The sequence below is a fragment of the Amphiprion ocellaris genome, chromosome 12 (genome assembly GCF_022539595.1).
Source record: "Amphiprion ocellaris isolate individual 3 ecotype Okinawa chromosome 12, ASM2253959v1, whole genome shotgun sequence".
Taxonomy (NCBI): domain Eukaryota; kingdom Metazoa; phylum Chordata; class Actinopteri; family Pomacentridae; genus Amphiprion; species Amphiprion ocellaris.
Window position 1 is genome coordinate 2,053,718 of NC_072777.1, and position 23,278 is coordinate 2,076,995.

At 39.0% G+C, this 23,278-nt stretch overlaps 1 protein-coding gene across 2 annotated transcripts in view; it reads right to left on the bottom strand.

Annotated features, from left to right (window-relative positions):
* vegfab (vascular endothelial growth factor Ab) overlaps positions 1–9,577 on the bottom strand; it is a 30,364-nt gene extending 20,787 nt beyond the window's left edge. Inside the window, exons 1-4 of one of the 2 annotated variants that reach the window (XM_023292270.3) lie at positions 8,851–9,577; positions 7,514–7,556; positions 5,335–5,531; positions 4,359–4,435 (exon numbers count right to left, since the gene is read on the bottom strand). In XM_023292270.3, coding sequence (XP_023148038.1) covers positions 4,359–4,435; positions 5,335–5,531; positions 7,514–7,556; positions 8,851–8,973 — 440 coding nt within the window. In that variant the 5' untranslated portion in view covers positions 8,974–9,577. The remainder of the gene's footprint in view (positions 1–4,358; positions 4,436–5,334; positions 5,532–7,513; positions 7,557–8,850) is intronic. The other variant, XM_023292271.3, reaches the window with a different exon arrangement.
* Between the last annotated feature and the right edge of the window lie 13,701 nt (positions 9,578–23,278).

Here is a 23,278-nt window from a genome sequence, read left to right on the forward strand (position 1 = left end):
TTATCCGATTTTTTTTTTTTTTTTTTTTTTTTACCCCCTACCTAATCTCCTCATGCTGGAGTCCAGTCTACTTTATGCAAATAAGCTGCAGCCCTCTCCAGGTAAACACACCTGATCGCAGCTGGAAATGCACTGCATGTGACATGCTGGTCCGTTGCAGTGCGTTTCCAGCTGTGATCAGGTGTGTTTACCTGGAGAGGGCTGCAGCTCATTTGCATAAAGTAGACTGACTTCTACTTTATGTAAATTGGATGCAGCGTGCAGAGATTCCACGCATCGTGAAACTGGCCTCAAACTTCTAAACTAGGCGTCAGTGACCTAAAACGAGGACAGATTAAGCTGCTGCACAGATTATTTCTCGCTTCAAATGCTTTCAGAAATACTTTTCGCTGACGTGTTTTTGAAATAAAAGGGAAAGTTTGCGGCCGAGCCGCTGTGTTTATCCGACTTGTCTGCAGGACTGTCCAGCTGAAAGCTGGGTCATGTGACCACGTAGCGTCCTGCTGTTGCTCAGTGCTGTCATGTGACCATGTTGTGGTCCGCTAGTGACCACCCGCTGTCCGTGTGATTTTCAGATGCGCTGCGTTGCTGTGCGGGAAAATAGCATCTAGTGGACATGAGCCTTTAGATCTGCACTGCTCGCCGCCATGTTGTTTGTATATCAAGCGTGGGAGGGGGGCGCTCACTCTGAACTACGGGAGCCCAGCAGGAAGGCGTTGGTGGCGGATGTTGATGAGAAAATCGATTTTCATTAAAACAAATCGACATTAAGTACAAAGTCGATTTAATCGATAAAATCGATTTATCGCCCAGCCCTACTTGAAACTCATTTAGAATTACTCAAATTCAGTTTTGCAGAATTCTAACCTTCACAAGAGAGCAGCTCTATAACATACCAAAGCAAAGAAGCTGGTCTGAAATGGCAAAAGTTACCCAAAATTACTCAAAAATCATCAAAGATGACCACACAATTCCCATAATGGCTCCAAATATGTCCAAAATGACCCCAAAAATCATATAAAATGACAGAAAAGTGCAAAATGGATTACTAAAACGAAAGTGTGCAGACCATTAACATGCATAAGAGCACAGCTACAGATCATACCAAAGGAAAGAAGACACTTCTGACAAAAGCTGGTAGAAAATGACAACAAAAATGCACCAAGTGACTCCAAATTTGTCTAAAATGACCCAAAGTTATCAAAATGACAAAGTAAAGTTGCCCAAAATGACAAAAATTGCCCAAAAATGATTGGAAATTTGTCTAAGATGACCCAAATAGTTGTCCTAAATGGCTCAAACCTTGTTCAGGATTACTTAAAGTTTGCAGACATTTTACATGCACAAAAAGTAGCTAGATGAAACCCACTGAAGGAAATGTGGAATCAAATAACTAAATATTGACTTTTGAATGTGTCAACTGAGTCTTTATGGGTCAAGCTAACGTTACACTCGCCACCTCTGACAAAACCTCATTCAGAATGACACAAAAATGACTCAAATTTTGTCCAAAATGACCTAAAAAAATCATTCAAAACGACTCAAAACTTGTCGAAAATTCCTTATTTTGAAGTTTTCATGCAAAAAAAGCAGCCATAGAACCCACTGAAGCAACTAAAAACAGCAGAATATGAATCTTCAAGCAACAAAAGCAATGTCTCAACAGAAATACTGCACTTAATAAAGTAAAAGTGAAGTTTTACCAACTAAATGGGACTTTTGCACTAAACATACGGTATTTTTCTTGAAATTTTCATGAAAATGTTCCTATTTTGTAGTCGAATACGTTGACAAATGTCTTTAGAATGGTCTGACGGCACCTCATTATCACTCCAATACAAGAAATTACAAAAAAAAACCCTCCTCTGAATCGCAGTAATCCTAGACGACGTTAAGCCCAGGATGTAGTGCTGGTGCCCCTTAGGAGACATTTTGATGATTTATTGTGATTAAAACGTCGAATTAACCCAAAGATCCAAGAACAGCTGCCTTTCAAACCATAAATACTGAAAGAAAACTTGCTATTTTTAGCATATAAGTCGCTGCTTTGTTGTTGTTTCCTGCAGCTAACTAGATTTTGTGACGTTAACGTAGCAAAAATGGAGCAGAAAACCACGTGAAAAGCATCGTGGAAACAGCAAATTTATACGCAAAGTCGACTAATATTACTCTTAAATGCTTTTATACAGAAAATTTCATTGTTTGTAGTGAATTTATGCTACTGGAGCTGCACTAGAGCTACAAGCTGAAGCTAAAATTAGCAGAAAATTTCACTTAAACACGACATTTAGCTATTTGACAGTGATTTTAATGCCTTTCTACCATTTATTTGACCTTAAACAGATTGATTACAGTGTTTAAACTTAATAACTCTTAAAATTGAAGGTGAATTATTGAATCACAGCTGCAGAAAACTTTGAAAATGTACAACAAGTAGTTCTAACAACCCTATAAAGTGCCAGTGAGCGTCGTAGCTCGGCCTCCAGCCCAGGATGTAGTGATGGTGCCCTTTAGGAGATGTTTTGGTGGATTAATGTATGGAAATAGCAAATTTATACACAAAGTCGACTAATATTGCTCTTAAATGCATGTAAACAGCAGATTTCATTGCTAGTAGTGAATTTGTGCTGCTCAGTGCTACAAGCAAAAGGTAAAAATAGCATAAAGTACCACAGAATTTCACAGATTTAGCTATTTAGCAGTGATTTTAACACCTTTTTGCCATTTATTTGACCTTAAATAGATTGATTACAGTGTTTCAACTTAATAACTCTTAAAATTGAAGGTGAATAATTGAATCACAGCTGCAGAAAACTTAAAAAATGTACAACAAGTAGCTCTAATACCCCTATAAAGTGAGAGTGAGCGTCGTAGCTCGGCCTTCAGCCAACGGTTTCCTCTACACTGTTTGTTTTTGCTCTGGTTTTTCCCGAAGCATGGGAGGAGGAGGATCACCTCGGTGTCACGGTTTGATAATTCATGTCGCATCCTCGAATTTCGACAGGACCTCTGGTGTCTGTTAATGATTAGCTTAGCGATGATGGATTCAGACAGAAAAGAGCAGAACGAGCTGCTAATCTGAGCCACGTTCAGTTGACAACATGGAAACAGCTGAGAGTAGCTTTAGGATGATCTGAAGTGAAATATGGTTGGAATTTATGAAGAATTTTACACATTTGATAGAGAAACTGTTCCTGGAAGAGCAGAAAGTCATGAACTTCAACCCTCTGAACTCTGAACAGCAGATTTTTTGGAGTTTTTTGCTCATTTTTCTTCACTATTGCTTCATTTTTCTCTACAATCCAAAGTCCTGCAGCTCTTTGGAAACAGAACAACACAAAGAGTTTAACTATTTCCATGTTTCCAGTCTCTACAACTTGCAATGTGTCTTATTTATGTTATTTTGTCATATTCTGTCTTTTTCTATCTCATTTTTGTTGCTTTCTGTGTTGTTTTTAGTCCTTTGTGTCTCGTTTTTGTCATTTTGTATGTCGTTTTTGTTGCTTTTTGGTCAACTATCTCCATGTTTTCAGCCTCTCCAGACTTTTCCTCTCTACTCTGCTCATCATCAGTAGAAAGATGCTTCACCATGCTGAATGGATCTCCAACAACCTGGTGCTCTGTTCACCGTTTATAAGCCATGCTGCTGCATTTATTGTGAAAACACTGCCTGCAGTTCAACCTGAAAACTCTGAATTTTTGTCACGCAGATGTTAATCACAGCTGAGTCATTAATAGCTGTTTGTTTGCACAGAATAACTCAGAATTTTTAATTTTTTAAAAAGAATCTGATTAAATTAAATGTCTGCTTTCTGGCATAATTGTTTATTGTTTAGATTTTCTGTGGGAGATTTATTTGTGAATGTTGAATAAAGCAAATTTGATACAATAATACGTTTGATTTTGTTAATTTTCCTGATGGAACCACACATCTCAGATAACTAGTTCAAGGACTGTTGGAAAGGAGAAAATCCGCAGAATTTTTCTGTTTTTACAATTTCTGGCAGCAACAGATGCTTTTACTTTGGCGATTTTTAAAAATAAATTCATGCCTCGGGTTCAGAGGGCTAACGGCTTCGTTTCTCGTCTGAAAAAGGTTCTTTAGAGACGTTTCTTACGTTTAGAATAAGCTCAAAGGTTCAAGCTGCACTAAAACAACCTGCAAGCAGAGAAAGTTGATCTATGAGGATAAATCTGCAACACGGAGGACGTCTGCAGCCATTTGTTTCGACCTGCTCGGGATCGGAGGGAGATAAGATCTGAATCAGAGCGATAGAATCAGCTAAATGTGTCGGAGGTTTGTTTGTGGAGCTCAGATGTTGGGTTGTGTCATGTTGAGTGTGTTCGGGGTTTCTTACCTACACTCACATGCGCTGTGTTCCGTAAAACTCATGAAAATGTCATTCTGTTGCCTTTGGGGTTTTATTCTTTTAATCTGCAAAAGAAGAAAAGAAGAAGAGAAAATGTCACACGTCGGAAGTGAATAAAAACACAGATGTTTCCAGATGTTGTGTTCAGTTCTAGTTCTCCATTAATCAGTCAGTTGTTTGGTCTTTAAATGTCAGAAAATTGTAAAAAATGTGGATTATTATTTCCTCAGATGTCTTGTTTTATCCAAAAATATTCAGTTTACTGTCACAGAGGAAAGAAACCAGAAAATATTCACAATTAAGAAGCATGATTTAGACATTCTTCAATAATTCTTCATATATTTTCAGAAATACTGTAAATCTGAGACTGTTTTTATCCTTTGAATAGAAAATAACCAGGTTTAAATGATTCAATATGCTGCAAATTCCAGCTTTTAATGTTGATTCAGAAATAATTTAGGCTAATAAAGCTGCAGGTGGAACATTTAGTTCATGTACAGAAAACATGTCAAGTAAATTATGAGTTCAGGTGGACGAGTTTTACGTCATTTTGGACAAATTTGAGTCATTTTAGGCAAATTTCACAAGATTTGGGACCATTTAAGTCATTTCTGATGAGTTTTAAGTCATTTTGGACACAATTACAGTCATTGTTGGACCATTTTAAGCCATTTTGGACAGATTTTAATTCATTTTGGAGAAAAATTTAGAGACATTCTTCTTGTGAAAGCAGCAGTTTGGTCCTTTTCTTCCCAAAGGTCAAACCTCAGCAGTTCCTTGGACCCATCAGAGGGTTTTAATTTCAGGTTTTTGGCGGATTCTGGATACGTTTGGGCAGTAATAAAGGTGTGTTCTAACCTCCATGGTGATGTTGTAGCTGGATGTGGGCAGTAATAAAGGTGTGTTCTAACCTCCATGGTGATGTTGTAGCTGGATGTGGGCAGTAATAAAGGTGTTTTCTAACCTCCATGGTGATGTTGTAGCTGGATGTGGGCATACACTGCAGCATCTCGTCGTTGCAGCAGCCGGCGCAGCGCGTTAAAACCACGCAGGACGGGATGAAGATGTGCTCCACCTCCTCCGGATACTCCTGCAGGATCTCCACCAGCAGCTCCCGGGGCTGACACAAGCTCTTGTTGTAGACCTCCATCAGAGGGATCACTGCAGGAAACAGCTCTGATTAACAGCTGCAGGAAACCTCTGAAGCAGCAGCACACTACAGCTTTAATGTGATTTATACATGCAGAATACATGCTGGCCTACTTCTACACTCACTAATGAACAAATCACTTTCAAGACCCCACTTTATGGATCTACGCCGCAAAAAACGAACAGAAACAGCAATATTACTGCAACTATGGCACCAAAAACTACTGGAAAATTGCAGAAAATCACCCTCTCCAAGACAATTTTACTAGTTTTATTGACATTTTTCACAGATTTTAAAAAATGAATGAACTTTTTGCAGAATAAAAGGTAAAAATGTTATAAAAATACAGATTTTTGCTGCTTTGTGCGGCCTGTAATCTGCTGTTTCACCTTCACTCAGTTGCCTCTAAAGGCGTTTTTTGTAATTTTATTGAAATTTTTCAAAATTTTTTAAAATTGCATGAACTTTTTTGCAGACTAAAATGTAAAAACTGTGTAAAACTACAGATTATTATGCTTTGTGTGGCTTCTTTTTTAATTTTATTGATATTTTTCACGTATTTAAAAAAATTGATGAACTTTTTGCAGACTAAAACGTAAAAATTATGTATAATTACTTTTTTGGGCTTTGTGCAGCCTGTAACCTGTTGTTTCGCCCTCACTCGTTTCAAATGCTGATTTTTTTGCATTTTTACTGATATTTTACATTTTGCATGAACTAAAAATGCAGATGCATGAAGTAAAAATGAAAAATTTTGTAAAACTAGTCTTCTGTTGCTTTGTGCAGCCTCCAAAGCCAATTTTATTGATATTCAACATGTCATTTTACATTAATAACTTATGATATTTTTCATGTATTTTTTTTAAATGCAAGAAATTTTTGCGGAATAAAAAGTAAAAAATTGTTTACATCTGCAGATTTTTTTTTTTTTTTTTTTGCTGTGGCCTCCAAAGCCAATATTTATAATTTTATTGATTTTTTATCATTTATTTTAAAAAATGCACAAACCTTTTGCAGAATAAAAAGCAAAAATTGTGTAAAACTACAGATTTTTGTTGCTTTATGCAGCCTTTAATCTGTTGTTTCACCTTCAATTATTTGCCTCTAAAGCCAATTTTAATAATTTTATTGATATTTTTCATGATTTTTAAAAATGCATAAACTTCTTGCTACATAAACAGTAAAAATTGTCTAAAACTATAGATTTTTGTTGCTTTGTGAAATGTGTAATCTGCTGTTTCACCACTCACAAAGCCATTTTTTAAATTTTATTGATATTTTTCATTTTGCATGAAGTTTTTACAGAATGAAATGTTACAAATGTATAAAACTTTATGCTTTCTGCGGCCTCCAAAGCCAGTTTTTGTAATTTTATTTTATATTTTTCCTTTTGCATGAACTTTTTGCTCCATACAAAGTAAAAATTGTGTAAAACTCCAGCTTGTTTTGAACTTTGCTGCCTGTAACCTGCTGCTTCACCTTCCCTCTACTCGCCCCCCGTCTGTCTGTCTGTCTGTCTGTCTGTCTGTCTGTCTGTCTGTCTGTCTGTCTGTCTCTGCTGGAGCTCTGCTCTTGAGAAACCTATGAGTCCAGACACCTCCAGGACTTCGCTGGGAGCCGGACCGGGACCAGAGCTGAGCCCAGAGCTGAGCCCAGAGCTGAGCCCAGACCGGCTCCTCCGGGAGGCCAAACCAAACACTCAGCTCCTGATTGTCCAAATTAGATTTGGCAACGCTGCGATTGTGCAAAAACGCAGTTTGTGGGCCAAGAAGAGGGTGACATTCCTTTCTATAAAGAGTCTGCTCTGCCTCCACAACATTTCCAGCAGCTTAACCTCAAAATCAGGAGGAATGCTGCTGGGGATGGACGGAGGGACGCGGTCGCTAGGAGGCGCTAATTCCCCGCTAAAGTGGCGCTGAAGGAGCCGTTTGGCTGCGGGCCAGGCAGGGAGCCCGGAGGACTGGATTCCCACGGTGCCCTGCGGGACACCTACCGTCATGTGGACCTCTCTCCGTCTCCTTGGGTATGTGGGCGCTCTGGAACACAAAGACAGACAGCAGAGTCCGAGTTAGCGGCAGCAGATTGTGCAAGAAGTGAGAAATTAAACCCCCTCCCTCCCTCCAGCCCGCGGCCTTTACTACTCCACGGAGTTGTGCAAAAAGATATATTTGCGTTTTGACATTTCTGTTGACCCGCTGCCAGAATATGGGAACCGCTATCTTATCTGGGGGTGTTATTTTGGCGCAGCGCGGAGGGCAAATGTTCGCTGCGCAAAGTTTCTAATTTGCAGAAAAGCTTTTCATGTAGCTCGGATTAATAACCATTAAAACCGGGAAAAATTCCTCCCGGGGGGCTGCTGGCTGTCACCGCACCAGTCGGGCCACAAAAGGGATTTTTTTTTTGGCAACTTTCCACCCTCCTCCTCCTCCTCCTCCTCTTCCTCCTCCTCTCCGCTTCATTTCCATACATGCCAGCGCGCAATATGTCGCCAATATTGCATGAGCTCTCCCAGCGCAGGAAGATTCCTTAATGAAAAGTGGAAGGAGGAAGGAAAAGGGGAAAAAAACCTTGGCTCCTCCCACTCGGCAGTGGCGTGAGAGGGTCCGACCTTGTGGGCTGAGGGACCCCGCAGCCCTCCGCTCAGCCCCGGAAAATGCGGCCTTAATGCTGTTAATGCTTAATGTTCGGAGCGGAGCAGCTTTCAGACCAAACACTCAGCGGAGGAGCTGGATTTTTGGTAAAGATGCTGGAAAGTGTCTGGAAACAAACTGGTCCAATCATGTGGCAGGGAAACACGCAGCCTCCTCCTGGCCTTTTTTCTTTTTTCACCTTTGCTCGCAGGGCTTGATTAATGATTATAGAGAAAAACGATTTACAGTGCGGCCGTTAAAACCTTCAGCTAAAGGTAGATTAATCTGCTGGAGAAACTCCTGAATCCAGAAGAAGAAGGAGGAGAAGGAGCTGGAGGGTCGGTGCCGGTTGGGAAACCTGCTCACATGTCCTAATTCAGAACGGCGCCTTTAAAGCGTAATAATATCTCCAAGGTGCTTTTTAGAGCAGGGCCTGATCAGCCGGGGGTAACCTTTAGCACATTATTTTAAAAATATTAACACTTTCAGGGCGGATAAAGGCAGCAGGGTTCGGTTTGGTCGGTGCCAGCTCTGCGTAATGGCCGTTTAAAGCTCCCAAACACCGGAGTCCGTCTAAAGACGAGCGGTGACCTCAGAGCGCAGACAAGGACAAGCTACACATTAATGAGCAACACAAGCAGAGAGGTCAGGGCTGATATTAATCTGTAAAAAAAAAAAAGAGAAACTCCAGCTCACTCACCTTGACAGCTGACAGCGTCAAAAATAATAGTGTCAAACTGTCAATAAAGTTCATGGTGTTGGAAATCCAATCCGAACGCTTCAGAAGACAGGAGGCCAAATGTGGCGGTTTGCTCTCAAACATGAAGTTTCACAAGAAAAAACAAACAAACACCCCACAAAACACACGAAAGAAAAAAATAAAAACACAACACAAGTGGCTACAACTGCTCAGAATCAGGGGCCGGAGGTTGTAAAGGCAAATCCATGCTGGTCCCGAAAGGAAGGAAGGCTGCAGCGTAAAATCCTCAAACTTGGATTTCTCTCAACTGTTGCCAATAATCTTCAAGATATCCAGAAACACGAGAATCCGAGACGCTCTCACATCGTTCCGCGGCGGACCTCGATTCTCCTGCAAGGGGATACAAATCCACATTACAAAAATATTCCCATGCCCGCGGAGCTCTCCAAGAGTCTGTCCATCTGAGAGGCTCCTCGACGTGACACTCGAGCTGCGGTGACGCTCGCTGGAAAGAAAGAGAATCGCGGCGCAAAACTTTGTCCGCGCTGTCGGTTTCTCTTCTTTCTTTCTGCTGCTTTTTTTTCTTTACTCCTGTTTCGCTGCGCACTAAAGCAGGTCAGCTCTCTGACAGAACGCGTCCTCCTCCTGTGTCGGTCTCTCCGTAACTGTGGCTGAGCGCTCCGGAGACGTGGATGATTAGCGGGGTAGGTGTGTCCTCTATGGGCTGATCAAGGCACTGCGCGCCTCTGAAGTTTCTCTCGACAGTTTCTTCTATTAGACTCGTGACCGCAGCAGCAGCAGCAGAGACGGAGAGCTGTTAAAAACGCAGCTCTATTAATATTTTGTTCGTAAAGTCGTAAATTCTTTTTTAAAAATCCCCCTGAAATCCAAAAATGCAGCCAACGATTGTAGGTTTTAATCATGTGAGGCGCAGATTGGTTGGAAAACGTCTCAAAAAAGATGCAGGGTTAAGGTTCTTCTCCTGCTCTTATAGTCACAGCAACATCTGATTTGGCCATTTGGAGAAGAATTTACGCACAGATGCCTAACTTCGTAAATGCATAAAGAAAATCACCCTGAAATCCAAAAGTGAAACTAGTGATTGCAGGTTTTAATCATGTGAGGCACAGATTGGTTGGAAAACCTCCCCAAAAAGATGCTGCACTTAAAGTCACAGCAACATCTGATTTGGCCACTTGGAGATGAATTTTACGCTCAAATCTGCCTTTAGATGCACGATTTCATAAATGCGTAAAACAATCACCCCAAAATCCCAAAATGTAGCCAGTGATTGCAGGTTTTAATCATGTCATATTCAGAGTGGTTGGAAAACTTTCACAAAAAGATGCAGGGACAGGGTTCTTCTTCTGCTCTTACAGTCACAGCAACATCTGATTTGGCCACTTGGAGAGGAATTTTACGCTCAAATCTGCCTTTTGATTCTTAATTTTACAAATTTGTTATAAAAAAAAATCACCAAATCCAAAAATGTAACCAGGTTTTAATCCTGTCAGGTTCAGAATGGTTGGAAAACCTGTCCAAAAAGATGCTGCTCTTACAGTCACAGCAACATCTGATTTGGCCACTTGGAGAGCAATTTACGCACAAATGCGTAATTTTGTAAATGCGTTTGAAAAATATCATCCTGAAATCCAAAATTTAACCACGAATTGCAGATTTTAGTCAAGTCAAACTCAGATTTGAAAGCCTCTCCAAAAAGATACTGCTCTTTTGGTCACAGCATCATCTGATGTGACCATTTGGAGATGAATTTAGGCACAAATCTGCCTTTAGATGCGTAATTTTCTGGTTTTGCTTGTGGTTGGTGACCACATTAAATAAAATGTCTGTGCTCGGAACGCCACACCTTCTAACGTCCAGCTCCAGCTGCTCGTACCAGGGCGAACAGTTTCCGATCTCCATGAATGGAGGAAACTCTCCAAAGTCGGAAAAAGGCGCGTGTGTGTCCGGACACGTAGCCGCGTCTCCGTGTGTGATCCACGCCACAGCGCTGCCAGTCAGGAGTTGCTCACAGCGTCTCGCTGCGCGCCGGGACGCACGCACGCACTGTGGAGAGGGAGTCTGCGCATCGTGACGTCCTGTTGGCCTCAGAAAGGATTTTCTGTGTGAAGAAGCGTCAGGAGGCACCTGGACGGACCGAACAGAGCGCTGGACCCGAGCAGAGCGCAGAGTCCGGATGGGTTCAGACCAGCAGCCGCTCAGAGACTCTGGGGGGAAATTCATCCATAAAATGATGTTTAAAAGCACAAATACAAAAAAACAAACAAACAAACAAAAAAAAAACCCTCAGCCTCTTCTCTTTAAGTTTGGCTAAATGTGTGAGAAAACCAGCGATGGAGGAAAAATCAGCATCACTCACCTGAATACACTGCAAAAAATGGAGATTTGTTAAAGGTTTTTAACTGTATTTTTCCCTGTTTTGTTAAATTACAGATAATAGCCAGTAAAAATAATGGAATAAAGTGTTAATTTGCAAATTAACTGCAAAAAACAGGTCAAAACGGATCCTAAATCTGTATTTTCAAAACATTTATCCACAGAATTATACAAATTTACTGTCTTGAAATCAGCAAAAATATAATTTTATATGTTTGTCATTATTTTCCCCCAAAAAGCGAAAAAATAGTTATATTAGGACTAACAAATGCTATGTATTTTTAACTGCTGTTTTTCCTAACAGTTTTAAGTTTCTCCTGTTTTATTAAATTATTGAACAAACGGGTCAAAACAGATCTAAAATCAGTATTTTTAAAAACAGTAATTCACTATTTACAATGTTTGGCTGTAAGATTTAACTAGTTGACTGCACTTAAATCAACAAAACACTTTTTAACAGATATTTGCAATAATTTAAAGGAAACTGATTCACATTAGGGACTAACTGGTATGTCATTTCTTTTTTTTGCTGTTATCTTACAGATTTTTCCTGTTTTGTTAAATTACAGATAATATGCGCTAAAATCAAATTTATTTTTTAATTACTTGTTTCAAAACTGTAAATAATGTTTATATTTAAAAATTAACAGAAAAATATCTGTATGTTAAGGATTAAAAGATGTTATTCAAAATATATTTTTTTTCTGTTTTGTTAAATTGTAGATAATATTTAGTAAAATCTGATTTTGTTTTAAATGTAATAATAATAATAATAATAATAATAATAATAATAATAATAATAATAATAATAATAATAATAATAATAATAATAATAATAATAATAATGTTGTAGCTTCACCTAAATCAGGAAATTAGATTTAAAAAATAAATAAATCTGTATTTAACCCTTGTGTTGTCCTCATTTACAGGCACCAAAAAAAGTTGTTCCCTTGTCTGAAAAAAATCCAAAAATTCAGCAAAAAAATTCCCCAAATCTATTAAAAAAAATTTGCAAAATTTTCAGGAAGAAAATTCCAAAAATTCCTTAAAAGTTTCCCTTAAAAGTTTTATTTTAAAAAATCCCCAAATTTGGCAAGAAATAAAAATTTAAAAAATAAAAAATGTACAAGAACATTCAGGAAAAAATCAACCAAAATCCAGCGAAATTTGCTGGATTTTGGTTGATTTTTTCCCGAGTCTTCTTAAAGAAACATTTTTTTTCTATTTCTTTTTTTTTGCACCAAAAAATGTGCAAAAATTTCCCAAAAATGTTGAAAATGTGGAAGTTTTCACTGTGAAAAATAGCGTAAGTCAGACTCTTCTGATGTAAAATGATTCATACATGAATGAAAGGTTTTTTTGGTTATTTTGATGATATGTTGGGCATTTTAGAGAAATTTCAAATCATGTTGGACAAATTTTTAGTCATTTGGGACATTTTTTGAGTCATTTTGGAGAAATTTTCAATAATTTTTTGACAATTTCCAAGTCATTTAGGACATCCATCCATTATCTATACACCACTTAATCCTCACTAGGGTCATGGGGGGCTGGAGTCTATCCCAGCTGACTCAGGTGAAGGCAGGGGACACCCTAGACAGGTCACCAGTCTGTCACAGGGCTACATACAGAGACAAACAATCACTCTCACATTCACACCTACGGGCAATTTAGAATGATCAATTAACCTCAGCATATTTTTGGACTGTGGGAGGAAGCCGGAGAACCCAGAGAAAACCCACGCATGCACAGGGAGAACATGCAAACTCCATGCAGAAAGATCCCGGGAAAGCCGGGACGCGAACCAGGGATCTTCTTGCTGCAAGGAGAAAGTGCTAACCACTACACCACTGTGCAGCCCCATTTAGGACATATTTCAAGTTATTTTTTTGACATCTTTTAATAATTTTTAACATTTTCGAGTTGTTTTGGTCAAGTTTCACATCATGTTGAACAATTTCTGCGTCATTTTGGACCATTTGAAGTCATTTTGGACAATTTTTTGGTCATTTTTGACAACTTTCAAATCACGCTGAACCAGTTTTTAGTCAGTTGGGACATTTTTTGAGTCATTTTGGAGAAATTTCAAGTCAATTTGGACAAATTTTGAATCATTTGGACAACTTCCTGATCATTTTTTGACCAGTTTTGAGTCATGTTGGACAAAATTATTTTAAAAAATGAAGAAAAACTAAAAACCCAAAGTAAATATGCATCGTTTATCATCTCCAGCATCTCTAATGTCTATATTTTGACTCTAACTTGCTCATATTTCTTCATATTTCATGCGTTCTGGCCTCTTATTGGTGTCTTCTCCACACAGTAGCGATGCCCTCTCCTGGTCCGGCAGCCCACTGCAGCATCACAGACACTGACAGACTGATGGACAGACAGGAAATGGAAGGAGCTGATCAGTGTGGAATGACATCAGGTGGCAGCTATACACCTTCCATACTGTATTATGTAAAGAAACGAGGCAGACAATGAGACTTCAGAGAGCGGGGAGTCGAGGCGTGATGCAGCAGGAAAGCAGAGAGCCTCGGATCAGGAGGAGGACGGCTTTGAGGACGGCTTTGAGGACGGCTTTGAGGACGGCTTTGAGGACGGCTTTGAGGACGGCCAGGTGTAACCGGAGAGGAGTTCCTCGGCCCGCTGCTCGCCCAGATTGAAGAACAACACTTGGGTTCATTAGCGGTGTCACCCGGCTGCGGTTTCTGCTGACTCAGACAGAGGACCGGGTTCCAGTGGACACAGTGCTGACTTCACACAGCCTCTAATGAATCCTGACGGGACAATAAACAGCCTCCCTGCAGTGATTCCTGCTTTAATTTAACGCCACGCTTTGTTTTTTTCTTTCCATCGCTGCTCTGATTTTAATGCATTTACATGAGGAGTTTTCCACGAGGCTCGTTAGCAGCAGATCTTAGTCTCATGATGTTATAAAATACAACCTGCAGCCTCTAAAACCAACAGAAAACATGACAAAAGAAACAACAACAGAAACACAATTTTACACATTTTTGGTCATATTACAGGTTTTGCATGAAGAGAGTACGCCTAATTTTTCATTTTTGGGCAAAAAAAATCACTGATATGAGGGCAGAACACATGAAATATGAAGAAATATGAGCAAATTAGAGACGTTTGAATCACAATAAAGACATAAGAAATGCTGGAGATGATAAATGACGCATATTTGCTTTATGTTTTTAGATTTTCTTAACTTTTTTTTATCATTTAAGACACAATTTCAGTCAAATTAAAGCCTGTCCAAAATTACTCAAAATTGTTGAAAAACAAACTGAAACATGTCCTCAATGACTTAAAACCGGTCAAAATGACTCATAAAACGTCCTAAACAACTCAAAATTTGATAAAAATTGATTTGGAATTTTTCCTAAATGACTAAATAAATGTCACAGATGAATGAAAAATGTCAAAAACAATCTGAAACGTGTCAAAAACAAGTTCATGTGACTTGAAATTTGTCACAAATGACCCAAAAACTGTCCAAAATGACTCAGAATTTGTTCAACATGATGTGAAATGTGTCCAAAACAACTCAAAAAAGTTAAAAATCATTAAAAACTGTCAAAAATAACTTGAAATCCGTCCCAAATGATTGGAAGGTGTCGAAAAAGACTCAAAATGAGTCAAAAATAAACTGAAACTTGTCTTAAACGACTTAAAACTGGTCACAAATAAGTCATAAATGATTGGAAAGCTGTCCAAATTGACTTGAAATTTCTCCAAAATGACTCAAAAAATGTCCTGATTGACTAAAAATTAGTCCAACATGAATTGAAAGTTGTCCTGAATGACTCAAAAAATCATCATAATTGCTCGAAAACACGCCTGAAACCACTGAAAATGTGTCCAAAATGACTAACATATAATCAAAAAGACCAAAAACCTTCCAAAACACATCAAACTCTGTCCAAAATGATTTAAACAACATCCCAAATGACTCAAAACTGGATGAAATAACTTGAAACATGTCTTAAATTGAATTTTATATTTGAACTAGTTTGGTAAATAAATGTTTTGCATAAATAACAAAATAGCTTTTTAAAGTCCTTATGGTTCTCAGACTACAACCCAGCTAGAGAAAGTCATTTTCCACTGGTGTGAATCGATGCTGGTGCAGGTTATTTGTAATTTCAGGACTTTATAGATCCAGTTTGAAACCTGCTGAACCAGTTTTAGACTCATCAGGGCCTGATATCATCAAACATGTTTGATATTTATGAGCTAAAATCAGAATAGATGTGATTATCCAAAGAGAAATTAAAGTGTTTTCAGTGTTAGAGGAGGAGTCTCCATTTGGTTTCCATCTGTTTCCCAGGTGATCCGGTGTCGCTCTGCTCTGTCTGGAACCAGAATCTGATGGATCATTCATCTCCAGTCTGGTAGTTTCTAACCCTAACCCTTTCTTCTTGTGCCTGATTTCTAAAAATGTTAGGATTGTAAAGCTCATCAGCAGAAACCCTCCATAGAGAACCTTGTTTAGGATCTTTTTGGGTTTTTTCTGACTCTCTGGATGTAGACTGTGGTTATAAATCTGGTATTTCTGCTTCTCACTACCAGGAACAACAACCTGAGCAGCCAGTTTTCAGGAACGTTTGGATCAACGGATGGAAACTTCACCAGAAACACTGATCAGTTTCTGCAGTGAAGTTTTATGGAGCATTAGAGCCGCTAAACCGGAACTGATAATACATGAAGATTAATGAGTGAGGATGTAATTCAGCCACATGTGGATCCAGTCTGGTGAATTATTCAGTTAATGGACCATAACCAGCATGTGTTAAACAAGACCGACTAGTTTCCTCTTCTAATCGCTTTTATATAATCGGACTCTGTCGCCAAGTAAGTGAACATCCTGTTCCTAAACTTCCTGGAGCACAGCGTGTCTCTGGAACACAGAAGTTCACATTTTCAACGAGGAAACTTCCACAGACCACAGAGACTTCCATAGGAATGAATGGACTTCTGGTAGATTCGCATATTAACATGAAAACGAGGTGTAAAGCAGAATAATTTGTTTGTTTTTTTGCAGTGAATTATCCGTTTTAATAACCGTACTGACTTTGCTTTTCCACAAAAAACAATTCCTGCATCGCTACATTGCAGGGGCACCATCCCAACATCCTGGGCTGAAGACAACTGGTTTAACCCTCCTGTTGTCCTCATTTACAGGCACCAAAAAATATTTCCTTGTCTTAAAAAAATCCAAAAATTCAGCAAAAAAATTCCCCAATTTTCTGAAAATTTGCAAAACCTTCAGGAAGAAAATTCCAATAATTGCTTAAAAGTTCCCCTTTAAAGTTTGTTTTAAAAAATCCCCCAAATTTGGCAAGAAAATTCTTGTAAATATTTTCAAAAAATGAGTAAAAATCTTAAGTGAAATATCTAAAGTGGTTCCATATATATCAGTAAAACTTCGAATATTTTCTTTAAGAATGTTCACATAAAAATCAAACAAAATCCAGCGAAATTCACTGGATTTTGGTTGATTTTTTGTGAATGTTCTTAAGAAACATTTCTTTTTTTTCACCAAAAAATGTTCAAAGATTTCCCAAAAATGTTGAAAATGTGGACATCAGAAGTTTCACTGTGAAAATCCATTTTTTCCCACATTTTCAAACTTTGCAACGGGTGAATTTTGACCCGCAGGACGACACGAGGGTTAAAGAAATAAAAACTAAAATGAAACTTCAAATTCACCATATATTCCAATATTCCAAAAGTAATGCGCATCATTCATTGTTCAGGTGCTAAAAGATGATAAAAAGTGGAGCTTTTAGCATTCTTAGCTAAATGTTCTGGTTTATGGCCCACAAACGTCACCCACAAGCTCCAATAGTACGTTAAAAAGTGCTTTAATCTAACATTTGAGGAATGTTTTAAGGGTGTTTCTCATTTCACATTGTTTTTCTTTGAGGTTAGAAAGTAAATAAGACTTAAACGGAGACATTTAGATTATGTTCTGTGATATAAATGGAAGAATGTTCTCAAGCAAACATTCAGAGAATGTTTCAAGATATTATCGAGGCCTCAGATGATTTTTAAAAATGTTCTTGTGAAGCTGAAACATTCCCACAATGACAACAAATGTAAAGTTTTCTGAATGCAACGTTTGCGTGTGACTTTATTAAAATAGAACCTCTCTCTGAAAACTTCTCCAAATGTTTTAGAACAAAAAACATCCAGCAGCTTGATTTGTGTCTCTTTGTGATTGTTTTGGGGTTTTTGTTTTTGTTGTTTTTTTTTTGTTGATTGGTGTCTCATTTTTGATTGTTGTTGTGTCTCTTTGTGGTCATGTTGTGTCATTTTCGTTGTTCTGTGTCTTTTGTTGGTTGTTTTATGTTTTTTGTAGATTTTTTGTCTGTAGTTATTTTGTGTCTCTTTGTGGCTTTTTTGTGGATTTGTGTTTTTTTTTTAGTGTCTCTGCAGTCGTTTTATGTCTCTGCGGTCATCTTCTGTCTCTTTTTGTAAGTTTGTGTCTCCTTGTGATTGTTTTGTGTCTCTTTGTGTTCTTTTTGTACTTCTTCGTGGTCATTTTGTGTCTCTTTGCGTCTCCCGTCCAGCAGCAGGGTAATGAATGATTTCCTTCTATGTAAGGAACAGTGTGTGTGAGGATGAAAGTCACATTGTTTAACTGTATAATGTAACCGAGGCCTTCCATTGCCAAAAGCCTAATGGCCGACTGCCACAGTCTTTTATCACCTGGCGCCAAATTACACATTCTTCTTTTCTGTTCCCTCTTGTTCTTTCCGCCTCGTACACTCCCTTCTGCAGAAATCTGAGTGGAAGGGAGTGATTTGTGCATCTAGTTGTGCAAGGTGCTTCTGTCTGGGTTATCACGGCCGACCTCTCCTCCAATCTTCTATAAATTATCCAGGAATTAACCTTCACAGCTCGCCCCGATAATGAGCTCTGATAACATTCAGCGGTCAGCAGCATGTGACCGGGCTGCATACGTGAGCATGTTCACACTCAGACGGAGTGAGGAAACCCTGCAGATCCGATCAGAGCTGAGAGGAAGTGATAATTTGAGCTCCCAGGAACATGAAGCTGTGTGATTCATCTGCTTTCTGATTCCCAGCAGTGTTGAAGATAATTAGATGTCAGAATTCCCCGTCAAGGTCTACTTTCTATTTCACACAACGTTAAAAAAAAATGTTTGAGTCGGAAACAAGTAGAAACCTCCAGGGCTGAAATATGAACCCAGAAACTGCAGTTCCACAAACGTCCACTAGAGGTTGGCAGTAAAAGCGAGTCAGTCCCCATAGACCTCCATGTTAAATGTGCAACTTTACAGCAGAAATAAACATGTTTACAGCCTGCTACAAAGAAAGGGTTTGGTCTCCACGGGTGATTTCCTCATGAATGATGACAGTAGAAGAGGTTAATTCTTACTGAATTAAGCTAATAAGGCTAACATCATTGCTATGCTAATTTGCGTATGTTGCACATTATATTCCACTACAATCTATGAAATGCTGCATATGCACCTTATAGACGCATGCTGCAAAGATAAAAAACAAAAGGATTGATGTGCTTGGAACAAGTGGCGGAAAAACGAAGCCAGAAACTGCAGTTCCACAAACGTCCACTAGAGGCTGGCGGTAAAAGCGAGTAAACTTCCATAGACCTCCATGTTAAAATGTGCAACTTTACAGCAGAAATAAACATGTTTACATCCTCGGACAACAAACATTTTTGGTTTCTACAGCTAATTAAATTTTTTAAAAATGTCGCCTACATGTCTAAAGATATCTACAGTTCACCCTGTGGTTATCTGGTTGTAATCCCAGTTTCAGATTTCAACATTTTAATCCTGACTCCTCTTAATTCTGGTTCCAGATCTACATTTTTAGACTCTTAAATGAAGCCAGAACGATGTTGTGGAATCTCAAACTGCCTCCTCAGAACGTAATCAGATGCGTTGAGTCAGTTTGGACTCGGTGACGTTGCAGATATCTGTGGTTACGTCAGAAGCTGGAAGTAGAAGGCGGCTTGGTTTTCAAACATTAACCACATATGGCAGCTGGTTTACTCCATATCAGAGTCTCTGATGAATAAAGCTCTGGTTTGTTTTATTCTCTGACTCTGTCTGATCCACAACAGCAGTTCAAACGCTCAAACATATCTGAGATAAAAGCTACAGACAAAAATTTAATCCATGAGCAGCAGCATCCCAACAGCTCAGACCAGTCATGATGAGAAATCTGCAGCCGTGATTCTGACTAAACTCAACCACAGACTCTGACTGGTTTTACTGCTCAGAATGACGTTTTAGAAGTCTGTAGTTTCAATTCTGGAAGATCAACTCATCTCTTAAATGTCAAAGCAGTTTAGAAACTATTCAGACGTGATTTACAGAAAACACTGAGAATGTTTGTTGTTCTTCGGGTGATAAAAGTTGCTAAAATATGAAAATTATACTGAGTTCACCACTGAGAAAACTACAGACTGAGGCTTTAAAAAGGCATCAAAACCACAACAAAACAACCACAAAGAGACACAAATTGCCCACAGAGACACAAAACAGCAAAAAGAGAAAACAACTGCACACAAAATGACCACACAGACAAAACAGCCAAAGTGACACAAAACAATCTCAGAGACACAAAACAACCAAAGAGAGACATAAAATGACAACAAAGAGACACAAAACAACATCAGAAACACAAAACAACCAAAAACAGACATAAAATGACCACAAAGAGACAAAACAACCACAAAAACACTCAAAAAAACACAGACACAAAACATCATAAACACAAAACAACCAAAAAGAGACACAAAACAACATCAGACACAAAACAACCAAAAACGCACAAAACCAAAAAGAGACACAAAACAACCAGAAAGACACCCAAAAAAACACAGACACAAAACAACATCATAAACACAAAACAACCAAAAAGAGACACAAAACAACATCAGACACAAAACAACCAAAAAGAGACACAAAATCAAAAAGAGACACAAAACAACCACAAAGAGACAAAGAGACATAAAACAACCACAAAGACACACAAAACAACCACAAAGAGACACAAAACCACCACAAAGAGACAAAGAGACATAAAATGGAGGAAAAAACTCAATTTATTGGGGCTGTGGTTTAGAAACTGTTCACTTGTGTTGGTTTTGGAAAACACTGACTATATTTTCTGTATTTAGGTGATGAAACGTGATAAAATCTGTAATCTGAGGCTTGAAAAGCTCCATATTTTTAACCCACAAACCACCAGCGGGCCTCTGAAAGCAGCTACAGGTGCTTCTTCTCTGGTCAAACTGTCCTGACAACATGTGAGCCGCTCATCTCTCCACAGAACCAGGCCAGGATCAGCTGCAGGCTGAGAAAACACCCCGAGGGCAGGAATAAACGAGCCTCAATGCGTGATCCTCCAGCGCTGCTCCCTGGAAGATGATGGATGCTGACAGGACCGGCCTCTGCTCGGGTTAAAGTACGACACGCTCGCCTCCATCCGTCTTCCTCGCAGACCGACCGACCGACCGACCGACCGACCGACCGACCGGAGAGCCTGGTGAACCCTCTGACACCCGAGAGAGAGTTTCAGGAAGACGGGACGGAACAGGCAGCAGGAACACTTGAACTTGATCCCAGAGCTCATCTAGCATCTTAACCGGAGGAGCCAACCGGCACGCTCCTCACAGCTGGGCAGGTTAACAAGCCTGACACTGATTGGTGGATGATTCGTACAAACCGCCATCAGGGCTGAGGGAAGCCATCTGTGGCTGTCAGATGGTTCCTGACCGTTTAGAGCAGAGAAAACGTCTCTGGTTGTTGGTTTTATACAGAAGAAAGTGACAGAGGAGGCTGATAGCAAACTGTTTTAACATTTATGACCAAAGAGTGACACAAAATAACAACAAAGAGGCACACAGCAACCACAAAATGACACAAAACATCCTCAGAGAGATTACAAAATACCAGAGAGACACAAAACAGAGAAGGTACAAAATGACCGCAAAGACACACAAAACCACCTCAAAGACACAAAATGATCAGAGAGAGACACAAAACAGAAAAGGTACAAAACAACCTCAAAGAGACACAAAACAACAAAAAAAGACACAAAATGACTACAAAGAGACACAAAACGACCACAAAGACACAAAACAGCCATAAGGAGACATAAAACGACCACAAAGAGACACAAAACAACCACAAATAAACACAAAACGACCACAAAGAAACACAAAACAACCACAAAGACATGTAAATTAAACAGAAAAAAAAACACAAAATAACCAGAAAGTAATCTTTGTGTGTCTTTTTGTGATTCTTTTTTGTTTCTGTTTGTTTTAGTTGTCGCTTTATGGTTGTTTTGTGTCTCTTTGTCATAATTTTGTGACTGTTTGTGGTCATTTTGTATCTCTTCTTGTTGTTTTGTATCTCTTTGTGGTCATTTTGTGTCTGCTTGTGGTCGTTTTGTGTCTCTTTGTGGTTGTTTTGTGTCTATTTGTAGTGATTTTGTGTGTCTTTGTGGTAGTTTAGTGTCTCTTTGTAGTCATTTTGTATCTCTTTGTGGTCGTTTTGTATCTCTTTGTGGTCGTTTTATGTCTCCTTATGGCTGTTTTGTGTCTCTTTGTGGTCATTTTGTGTCTCTTTGTGGTCGTTTTGTGTCTCTTTGTGGTCGTTTTATGTCTCCTTATGGCTGTTTTGTGTCTCTTTGTGGTCATTTTGTGTCTCTTTGTGGTCGTTTTGTGTCTCTTTGTGGTCGTTTTATGTCTCCTTATGGCTGTTTTGTGTCTTTGTGGTCGTTTTGTGTCTTTTTGTGGTAGTTTTCCTGCAACCTTATGAGGATGTTTTGTGGATGCTGCTGTTGAGAACGTTCTTCCGTAAAACGTTCCCTTAATGTTCCACAATAACGAAGAAAGAGCGTTCTCATTGCAGCACTTTTAGACCACCTTTATGGAACTTACTGGACCATTTAAGAAGAACTTTCTGGAAACTAAAACCAAACTCCAGCTAAAATCATCTCTAAAGCTCTAGAACTTTCTCCGATGTTTTTTATCTCTTCTTTACGACCAGCTGTGGTGTTTGTTCTGCTGCTAGTATCAGTTGGAAGCTCTACAAACTAAAAAGCTGGTGTCCGTTTGCTGAGCTGAGCGGCTAATCTCTGTGTTTACCTCGACTCCATCTACGACTTTGTCCAAATAGTCCTGGGAGGAAGCAGGACCTCATCCAGGCCCGACTGTCAGGACGCTAACGGATGGTATTTGCCGTGGCTCTTATCTCGGCCCGGAACATCTCCAGGTGTGTTTGAAATCACTTTCCTGCCGTCTTATCGGTGTGTACCTTCCATTGTGTTGCCGTGCGGCCACACAGGAATAATCACAAACACAAACCCAGAGACTCATCACACCCCGACCTCTGACCTCCAGCTGAGACCTCGGGTTAATTAGTGCTCAGATAAACCGACCGGACATCCCAGAATACACACCTTTAGGAGTCTGAATTCAGCCAATCAGAGTCAGAGGACAGTTTACACCTCAGAAATGATCACTAGGAATGTTATATATGCAGAATTAGATGCCATAATTCAAACTAAAAACCCAAGAAAAGACACTTTAGTCTAAATTTGTTAGATAAAAACTGCAAATTTTGGTGTAAATAGAGGACTCTGGGTTCATTTACTGATTTGTATTTCAGCTTGTTGGAAAATTAGAGCTAAAAATTCAAACTAATTACAGAAAAAAGTCAAGAAAAGACACTTTAATCCCACTTTAATGGATAAAAACTAAAGAATTTGGTATAAATGGAGGAATTTTGACTCATTTCCTGATTTATACTTCAGGTGGTTGCACAATAAGAGGCGATAATTCTAACAAAAAAAATTGTAGTGTCTTTTTGTGTCATTTTAGTGTCTTTTGTGCCATTTTTGCATCTTTTTCTGTCAGTTTTACATCTTTTTGTGTCATTGCAGTGTCTTTTTGTGTCAGTTTTACTTTTTTTGTGTAATTTTTGCAACTTTTTGTGTCATTTTTG